The sequence below is a fragment of the Meleagris gallopavo genome, chromosome 1 (genome assembly GCF_000146605.3).
Source record: "Meleagris gallopavo isolate NT-WF06-2002-E0010 breed Aviagen turkey brand Nicholas breeding stock chromosome 1, Turkey_5.1, whole genome shotgun sequence".
Classification (NCBI taxonomy): Eukaryota; Metazoa; Chordata; class Aves; order Galliformes; family Phasianidae; genus Meleagris; species Meleagris gallopavo.
Genome location: NC_015011.2, coordinates 113,951,682 through 113,962,431, shown reverse-complemented (window position 1 = coordinate 113,962,431; position 10,750 = coordinate 113,951,682). Strand labels below are relative to the sequence as shown.

At 37.7% G+C, this 10,750-nt stretch overlaps 1 protein-coding gene across 1 annotated transcript; it reads right to left on the bottom strand.

Annotated features, from left to right (window-relative positions):
* Nucleotides 1–1,114: 1,114 nt before the first annotated feature.
* On the bottom strand, nt 1,115–10,744 carry PIGA (phosphatidylinositol glycan anchor biosynthesis class A). Its single transcript, XM_003203079.4, has 5 exons — nt 10,032–10,744; nt 9,364–9,496; nt 7,584–7,716; nt 5,648–5,854; nt 1,115–4,326 (listed from the first exon to the last, which is right to left on the bottom strand). Exons 1-5 carry the CDS (start codon nt 10,699–10,701, stop codon nt 4,006–4,008), a joined length of 1,464 nt encoding a protein of 487 aa, XP_003203127.2. The 5' UTR covers nt 10,702–10,744; the 3' UTR covers nt 1,115–4,005.
* Between the last annotated feature and the right edge of the window lie 6 nt (nt 10,745–10,750).

The following is a 10,750-nucleotide window of genomic DNA, read 5'->3' as shown; positions in this document are numbered from 1 at the left end:
AAAAAAAAAATTCATTATGGGTCACCTTAACTTTAGTTGTAAGAAAAATGTCAGATATGGCCTGAAGAATTTGGCAAGGAAATAAAAATAAGAGAGGAACCTCCTCTCGAAAAAATTAAGAGGACTTAAATCTATTCTTATGCTTGACAGTCTTTGAATTACAGCAGTGTATTTCTAAAGTATTTAATTGAGAGTTTGAGTAACATTTTCAATTAAATAAGATAATTGGAAAAAAAGACACAAATACATTATCTCTAAGGGAACCAGAACAAGAATGGTAGAGAACCTAGCTATTTTTCTATCGGTTTGATCTAATAAATGATATTACTTTCCATGCAACCATCACCTTATTTGCATTCTTAAGTAGCACAGTTATAACACGCCAGCTTTTAGAAAGGGTTGTATGTAGTGACTCACTGTTCTTATCAAGCAGATGAAGGATTCATCTCACCTACCCATAGCCCATTGCACCACATATATTCTGGTTATCTAAACCTCTACTGTCCGGGCAGGGTGACAAGGAATTCCAGCTGGTAATTAATATCTTATCTGCCTCTGACACCTCTGATAGCACAGGATGACTCACCCTCTAGATGCATTCCACCAGTCACTCCTGATTAAACAAGCTTAAATAACCAATACATACTAGACAATCAGTTTATACATGGTAATGTTCAATAAATCCCACACAAATATCACCACCAGACTTAAGCTGGTGCTGAAACAAGTCAGAGCATGAAAATAATCCTGTTAGGTTCATAAGAAAAATGTGTAATTTCAATACAAAGATAGATTCAGGTGTAAAACAGCATCTTGCTCTCAGCTTTATTCTTCAACAAAAAATATATCCCTTTCATCCAAGTGACTGCGTCAGTGCGAGAATAATTAGAAAAACTATAGAAGTCAGTGTACTTCTGGGTGTCATGAAAAATACAGAGCAAATATGACAAGAGTAGTTCAATGATAGCACGTCAAGCGATATATTTAAAGTATTTAAAATTGCTCTTCAAAAAAACATTTGTGAAATACTTTCAGGATGGGTTGTTCTTACGTTTATTTACAGTGAGTTTGTACGTAACTGAAATTTTATGAGTAATGAGCCTAAGTACATATGTTGTTTTGCTAGTCCTTTTATTCATAAATATCAAAAGGAGAAAAAATAAGTTTATTTGTTAAAGATGAAGAAAAGCTTGATCACAAAAAAATAAGTTCATTACAGTGCAGCCAGCTTCTTACAGATCTATCCATATCCTCTAAAACACAGTCTAAAAGGCAAATCTTACATTCACACTTCACTTGATACTTGCTCTGGTTTAACACACAATTTTCAACTACCAACATGCAGTCTATACTTCACAGTGTCTGCAAATAGTGTACTGGAAACACAACTTCTCCTTGTATCTGTGTGATAGAATTTTAACATGGATCAATGCAAAATTTCCATTGCTAAAATAAAGTAGTTCAAAACACTTCTGGGTGCGCTTGGTAGTCCCTTCTATGAAGGGGAGCAATTAAGCTTCTATATAGAAGGGCTTGGTGCATTCCCTCCTCCTCCACACAGGAGGCTTTGCTCTATGTAAGATGTTACTCAGTATCACTCCCTGGTGGGTAACATTTTCTTAGTGTTTCACAATACTCAAATGTCACCCACAACCATAACCGAAACATTTCAGTTTTATTAAATTGTATTTTAGGAATTTGTGTTTGGAAGTGAATAAAATAACATCTCTGCTCAGCTTCTCATTATTGTGATTACTTTAAATAAAGTCTTCCATTTCACTCACTGCTGCTTTACAGAACTGTAAATGGTTGAGTGATGGTGACATCACCCCTTGCTCTATTGCACAAGATAGGTAAGCGAATCAAAGAGTTACATGCATTGAGAAACAGTATATGCGTAGTAAAACCAGTTATGGCTTAAATATTTTTGCTTGTGCAAAGTGTTTTTTAGTCATCACTGTAAGTCCAACCACAAATGATGGCAAGCAGCAGTACGCAGTATATTTCTATACTTTCTAATTTCTAATCCACATACTAATGAAAAATACCCATTCTTTATTGAAAATGAAATAAACACTTAGATGAACTGTTTTATTGTAAGTACACAATGTTCCACAAAAGAAAGAATAGAATTATTTTGAATAGATTCTCAAAATCCTACTGAAAATTACATCTACTTTTGTAGCTGTTGTGGGAAACAAAAAAAGAAATAAACCGGAATCAATAAAATATTATTAAAAAAATAGCATTACATCTTCCTGGAATGGTAATCAGTATTTTTAAAGAGCTGCTGTAAACTAGAATGTTGTTATTTTAAAAAGTAACTAACTTTTATAAGTTAGACCTTATCTCCACCCATTTACCATAACATGTGGCACCATTTTAGCTGAACTCCACTGTTAACGTAGAAAGATTCAAGTTGTAAGACAATGCATATTTTACATTATGTATCAAAAGCTAAAAAACTTCTATTAAAAGAAAATACTTTGTAAGTAGCATGTATTTCACATAATATTTCCAAGTTTCGTGAATATATAGTCAATGAAATTATCAAATGTTTCTCTAGCAATAGTGTACCCTAGCTGACAAGATGACACTGACAAAAGCTGTGTTTCAAATACTACCCTTCAAGGGTTTGAAAACAGTATTTTCATATTGCACAATTTTAAGACTAATACAGTGTCCAACACTACACAACACTGAGGGTCAAAAAAAATCATCATTTTTTCAGCTGAAAAAGAAATCAGGCCAGTGCATTAAGCAGGGGGTAGTTTGATGGTTGTCTGACATCAGTGTGAGGTTTGCCTCCTCTCACATCTCCACTATCTGCTGTTCCTATTAAAAATTACTTACAGCTAGCAGGTACAAGGAATTTTTTTTTTTCCTTCAAGAAAAGCTTATCTATTGGTTACTCCCATTGAAGGGATGCCTTCTCTACAGTTGACTTGCAGAACCTGTCTAACAGTGCTTCTGGTGTGGTTTCGGTGAAATCACACACGCTAACACTGTCCCTCCCAGAGATGGACTGTAATGCCATTTACATAAAAAGCAGAAGAATGGCAAGTGGAAAAAATAATAACAAATAAAAGTAGGATGGTGCTTGTTAAGGCTTGTTAAGCTCTCACAGATTTATCTCTCTCTCTTATCTATCTACACATACACACACACATACACACAATGCACACACACACACACACAGACATTAATTTATGCTTTGGCATAGTCTGCTGGAGGTGTTTTCAGGCCTGAGCTGGTTCTGAAGGCTATACTATATTATGCTAATTGCTTAACAATATCATTCCTTCACCTTTGTATTTTTTAAAAAGCCACCTATGTATTTTAAGGAAAAAATAATTTAAAAAAAGGCATAAGTTTTGCCTCTCTTTCTTATGTGTACATTAGGAGGACAAATTCAGTCATTGTGAAAATATCAAAAACTCATTATGGAGTTTTAATAACAGGATAATCTAATTTTCTAATTTCATGAAGGACTTCAAAATTATAAGGCTGTGCAGGCAAAACACCATCACTGGGACACAACTGATAGAACTAAGTCTCTGAAATTTCTATGGTAATAATGAATTCAAAGTAATAAGGAATTCAAGAGTAACAACAAATTTAGGAGTATTTTCAAGTGCCATTTTCATCTTAGGAAAGAAAAGGTATGTTTTGTCTAGATAGGTCTCAAAAATCACAGTAATTATAAGGAATTGATAGAGATTACAGTAAACTAATAATTTTTGTTTTGCTTTTCAAAACCACAAAAGCTTATACTCAGTCTGTAATATTCAATTTACAGAGAAAAAAATATTTTTTGTCTCAAAGGCTCTTGACACATAAAAATCCATGTTCTCCCTCAGCTTTAAGTGCAAAAGTGATGTTCGTATACTTTCAAGAACTCAAAACTAAATTAGAACATAATCCTAAATTGAGGTAGTACATTTTAATCAAGTTTCTTTCAGAGAACTCCAGAAAGAAACTGAAGAATTTAAGTAGTAATATCTGTCAGCAAGCCTTAAAACTTCTAGGGACTGGTGCATTTTTAATTTCCATCTGAGCACTTTTGGAGCTTGGAGGTTCTTCTTTAACTCTTCCTCTTTTCCCCAAAAAATACTGTTTAGTCCATGCACCATTAGGACCTGTGGCATCCATTGCAACATCAATAATGGAATCTGGAGTTATCCACCTCAGAAACAACAAGAAAAGGAAGTTCAGGACAGCAAAAAGAGCAAAAATATACCCAGTCACTGGGCCACAGTGAGACATGAGTCTGTCAAGTCTCTCATCCATTGGTAAAACCACTTCATCTGCAATCCTCTCATACACCTAAGAGGAAAAAAGACAGAGAGTCCCTGTAAGTAAACCAGAACATGAAACTGATTTTTAATTAAAGAAACACTACTACGATAAAATTTAATGAATGTGAAAATACAAGCTATTAATAACAATGTATATATTAAGTCATACATTATATGGTTAGTCCTGTGTTTCATAGAATCACAGAATGACTTGAGTTGGAAGGGACCCTTAAAAGCCACCTAGTCCACTTCCCTTGCAATGAACAGGGACACCTACTGCTACATCAGGGTTAGCTACATCATATATATATATACATCCAATATAGTTTCATAAGCCAGAAAAATGTTTTCAGGGACCTACTATACACAACTCGAGTCTCAAATCATACAAAGCAGCTTTGTTGTTGAGAACATTGCAGGTTTCATCCTACAAATACATTAGCAATGAGCTAACAAACAACTGTCCTTTGTGCAACTTAAGCTCTGTGTGTCCTTCTCCCAGTTACAACATTTCCATTCACAGAGTTTAGTTTCATGTCTTAAGGAAGGGCTACAAAAGCAGCTGAAATCTAGGCTGACTTCTATAAAAACTTTGCAATTGAAATGTTGTTTGCAGTTAAAAAAATCATAAGTTGCACTGACAATATTTGATAAAGACATTGTATATGACACTTCTTCAAGGAGGTTTGTAAGAGAGAGATTTATCTAAGTAACAGTACAAAGTAATTAAGACATATGTGCTCCAGCTACTCTTGTCCAAAACATAGAGGCTGAAGTCAAGAGTGACAGATCTTCACAGGAGTGAATAAATTATTGCAGTTAATATTTCTCACTAATGACTGAGTTTTCCCACTGAAGCACAATTCTAATTCTGAAATATGATTTCAAAAGCATGGTAATTTATTTTCATTACATCCATAGCTCATGTATATTCAGATATGTCTGCTGACATTAAGCTACCTCGTCTTCTCATTTTAAACCACTCGTTAGCATATCATAGACAAAACTGTGTCATGAACTCTTTTCCTTTTCATAAATCTTATGCAGGATATTTGCCAGTGATGCCAGAAGAGTTACTTACTGTGAAAACTCTGGAAAAAAATATATGAGTAGAAATGTAACTAAAGTTCTGGGCTATTCTTCAGAATATTTATCAGTGTTATGTCATGGAAAAAAAAAATGTGAGTAGAAAGAAAAAAAAAAGGTAATTTTGGAAAAGAGAAGTATTTCCTGAACTTTTACAAACCACCTGAGTTTGACAGAAATTAAACAGAGATGCACATAATAATGTTTCAAAAAAGTCACTTTCCAGAAATGTACTTTAAGAGAATTAAAGTGGTTGTACATACTTTTTCAGTTCTCTCTGCTACATTCCTCCACGTATAAAATGTCTTCACTTTGTTATGAATGCTTTCTGGAGATGGTAGTCTTCCTGATCTGAGCTGGGCAATTGCCTTTTCTAGTCCATCGCACAAAGACTTCACGGAAGGTTCACATAAAATAATGAGATTTTCTGGAAGCACCTCAGGAATCCCACCAACTCTTGTACTCACAACCTTTGAAAGAAACAAAAGAATTACCACATACACTGCATAACAATAAAATACAATGATGATAATGCTGTTTCACTGTTCAGATGCAACATTATCACAGAGATAAAGAGAGGAAAAAAACCAATACAATGACTGGTTGCCATGAAGGCAAAGACTGATGCCCTATTTTAGGAATTTTACCTGCATGAGAACTAAAGGTATAAGCCCTGGAGAAGACCTAGCACACAAAATTACTTTTAATGAAGTTCACAATTATTTGATAACATGGTAAGACAAAAAATGGTCCAGTGAGTGATTAAGGAGACATTTTTCCTAAAGGTGTTACTCGCAGTAGAAAACTACGTCTGAGCAACTAAATTTTGGAGCTTTTCTCCATAGACCCTCACAGGAACTGTTGCCTCTACTTGTGGATAATAGTTTTACCACATCTATCTTCAGTTTATAGTTTCTAGGCTGAACTTTTACAAGAATTTCTTTAGAACTTCAGTAATCTGAATTATTTTTTAAAGCGAAATGAGGAAGTTCTACAACTTTTGTTCTCTAATCATCTCTAGCAGGCAACTGTAAGAAAACCACAGAACTTTCCAGCCCCTAGAGTGGAAAACAGACAACTGGGGAATGTATGCCACAAATTAGTACTATTACCATGAAAAAATGTTGGAGTGGAGGAAGGGGGAAGTCCCTTTTATTTTTCGCACTTCTTGTATACTAGCGTCCTGGTTTCAGTTGGGATAGAGTTAATTTTTCTACTAGTCACTGGTATGCTGCCTTGCTTAGATTCAGAAGAAAAAATAATGCTGATAACACACATGTTGATTCTGAACAGTGTTTACACTAAGCCAAGGACTCTTCAGCTTTTCATGCTGCCCTACTAGCAAGAAGGGGGGTGTACATAAGAAGGTAGGAGAGGACAAAAATCAAGACAGCTGACCCAAAATGGCCAATGTATTTGATATTCCATACCATATGACATCATCCTGAACAATAAAACATAGGGGAGTTGGTGGAGGGGGCAACCATTGCTACAAGACTAGCGATGTGTATCACTTGTATAGTTTTTTTTCCTCCTTTTTCTTTCCCGTTCAATAATCTTTATCTTCACTCATAAGTTCTATCTTTTTCCCCCACCCATTTTCTCCCGCATCCCACTGGGGCTTAGCCACCTGCTGGTTTAAATCGTTAAATACTTCATCAGTTTGTCTTTAAAAAAGTTTCTTCAGGTTTTAATGTGAGGACCTCAGTTCTTTATAGCTGTTGATTAACTTTTTCTTTTAGCTGTCAATCTGTAAATTGAGCTGTCTATTAGCCAGAAAGAACTTTTAATGTGATTGCTGCAGTGTCTCCTCTCTCCTCTTATTTTGAATCCCTGCATTCAGCTGAAGTAAGACACTGTCTGTCAAACCTTGATGCAGAGGCAAAATAGTCATCAAACAATGGTTTAATTTGGTAGTTTAAAATGTCCAACTGACCAGTCACCTATGGCCCTAAGACATTTTTCAGGAGCTCCTCACTATGCAGAGTCAAAGTAAGCCTTCATGAACATCAACTACCCTTCAAGCTGTAATATCAGTACATACACAGTAACATTGTGGAGAGAGAGTCCGGTTAATTCAAACTGAAACTTAACAGGTGTGCCTGTATTCTTAGCTGTACTACAAGTTTCATGAATTTTGATTGAAATGAATACATGCATTCTAGATAGTTGAGGTTTCTGTTTGCTTGTTTGTTTTACCTGTAAACCACAGCTTGCTGCTTCCACAATTGCCATACAGAAGGCTTCAGTGAGGGAAGTGTTGAGAAAAATGTGACCCTGGACTAGAACATCTCTAACATCCTGGTGTTCCAAGGCTCCTAGGAGACGTACCCTGTATATAAGAAAAAATACAAGATAAACACTAAATTTGTACTGTAATAATTCTGTATTATGTTAAACATTGTTGTGGTTTAACCTGGCAGGTGGCTGAGTACCCCATAGTCATTTGCTCGTTTTCCCAAATCCCAGTGGGATGGGGGAGAGAATGAAAAAAAAAAATACAAAAGTAGAACTCGGAGGTTGAGATCAAATTATTTACTAAGATAGAGAAAAGAAAAGGATAATACTTATGACTACATAGATATATATTAATACATATGAGTGTATATTACAAGTAATGCACAAGCAATTGCTCATCATCCCTCAACCAATGACCAGCTAGTCCCCAAGCAGTGGAAGAGAGCGAGATGAACTCCCACCCCCTTCAAGACTCCATCCACATGATGTCATATCGTATGGAAATTCCTTTGGCCAGTTTAAGTCAACTGCCCTAATTCTCTTCCTTCCCCACTCCTTGGACCCTTCACTGAGAATGGCCTTGGCTCTGTACAACACTGCTCCTATAACACCTATAAGCATCAGTGTGTGATCAGCATTGTTTTTCTCCTAGAAACAAAATATTGCATTATACCAGGCACTATGAAGAAAACAATTCCATCCCAGCTGAAACTAAGACACGTATATACTGAAAAATGAGTTCCAATAGTACACACATATAGAGAGAGAAGCAACAGACACCTTGTTCCATTTTCTCTAAATACTGATCAACAATAAATACAAGACTCTCTTGCTTTTTTTCCAGATCAAGTTGGTGGAGGAGTTGCCTCATTTTGTTTTAAGAGCAACCAATTTCAAAATATTACTGGCTGATCCTTCTAGCTCTTTACAAGAACACAGCTTCACAGAATTAATAATAAAGATTAGTGCACCTTTTCTGTATTTAGATGCATTATCTGAATTTTCAGCATGAGTGTGACCAATATCAAAGGCCAAGGTAAAAAAAAATTAAAAAAAAAATAGAATATCAAAGATCAGAACCTATCAGTTTGAAGAGGTACTGGAAAACCCGAAGAAAGAAAAACAGAAATAAAAAACAAGCAAATAAGTATATTTCATAACAGAGAGGAGCAGATGGAAGAATTACTGACTGAAGTACAGTACATATACTGGAAAATTAAGAATCTGGTACTTGCTGTATAAAAAACTATCTTTGAACAACAACAAAGAAATATTTACAGACATCACAGAAACATTTGGTAACATTTAATCCAAGGAACATGTCTGTAGCACTACAGGAAGGCATACTAAGTAAATCCTGGCCTGAAGAGTTTGATACTGAAATTAAAAGAGTTAAACAAAATAAAGTAGAGCAATGGCAAGGAGGAAGCTTCCAGAATTATTAGCAATTATTTTCACAGACAGTAGCAACATAAAGTAGTCATCTAACAGTTCATGCCACATAGTGATACTGCAAGTACATTAACAGTACTTGCATATAAGTGATAAATTCAGATTTTCTCTGACTTAAGACAAGGGTCACACCAGGTCAACTTGCAAGATCATAGTCCAACTCTGGAAGTTAGTGGTTGGTCTTTCTACCTTGCCTTCTCCAGTCTCAAGTTTTTGAGGGAAGGAGGCAGGGAGCTGCTGTCTTTCCTACCTCTTAAATACAGTGATTATAAACATGCTCGGAACCAACCTGTCATGTAGCTGATATCTTTCCCGCACTTCTTCGAGTACAATTCGTTTTGGTCCTTCTCCTCCAACAAGGAAATGTAACTCTGGATACTTCTGACAGAGCTCAGGAATTATACCACTAAGCAAATCTATACCTAAGAACATAAAATATAAGGCAAAATGTTATAGTATTGGATATTAGAAGTTATACCATTATGCAAATCTACACCTAAGAGCACAAAATGTAGGACAAGCCATTACTGTAATAGCACTTATCATGATGTAGCCTACCGCTACATTCCCCCTTGCCTTATCTCTATTTGCCACGCTTTCCCTCCTGTTTATAAGCTTTCCTCATGTACTGGAAGGCCGCAATGAGGTCACCCCAGGGCCTTCTCTTCTCCAGGCTGAACAAGCCCAACTCCGTCAGCTTTTCTTCATAGGAGAGGTGCTCCAGCCCTGTAAGCATCCTCATGGTCTCCCCTGTACCCAATACAAAAGCTCCACATCTTTCCTGCGCTTGGGGTCCCAGGCCTGGATGCAATAAGGTAGTAAAGTAACATAAGCCAAGCTTTGCACTTTACAAATTTCAGTTTACAAATCTTCCATAGCAGAGAAGAAATGCAACTCTAAATCCAACATGCGCAGATGCGAGCGTTGACCAAAATCAACATTTTTTGCTACCGTTACCTTTTCTGTAAACAAGCCTGCTGACCACCACGATCGTTACTGTGCTGTCATCCCTCCTAGACGGGTCTGGGGTGAAGTCAGTGGGATCCACAGCATTGGGGATGACGGAGACGATGCGGGGGTCCAACGCCGCTCGCAGCACCGTGTTCTCCTTACTGGTGTAAGAGACGCAGATGATGTGGTTCGTATCGCACAGGGACACGGTCAGGAGTTTGTTGGTGAGCACCGAGCTGACGTCCGCAAAGCCAAAGAGCGAGTGGTCCGTGAACACCGTGCGCAGCCCCATGGTCTTGGCGTGGAAGAGCGCGTCGTGCGCCATGGCCGAGAAGGAGCTGTGGGCGTGGACGATGGTGACTCGCTCCCGCACGAAGATGTACCTGAGCAGAGGCAGGCTGTGGAAGAGCGTAGTGGCAGTGGACTGGTTGTACATCACCCTGAGGGGCAGGTAGTACACCTTCAGCCCGTTGGTCAGGTAGCGGACGCCTTTGCGGCTGCCGTAGGCGTGGGTGACCACCAGCACCTTGTGGCCGCGCTCGATGAGGCACTGCGACAGCTGGTAGATGTGACTCTCCACGCCGCCCATGTTGGGGTAGAAGAAGTCCGACACCATGCAGACGGTCTGCGCTCTCCCTGCCGCCATCCTCCCGCCGGGGCAACGACGAGGAACCATCACTCCCTGCCGGCCGTACGTCGGACCCCCGCGGGCCCCTCGCCGTCGC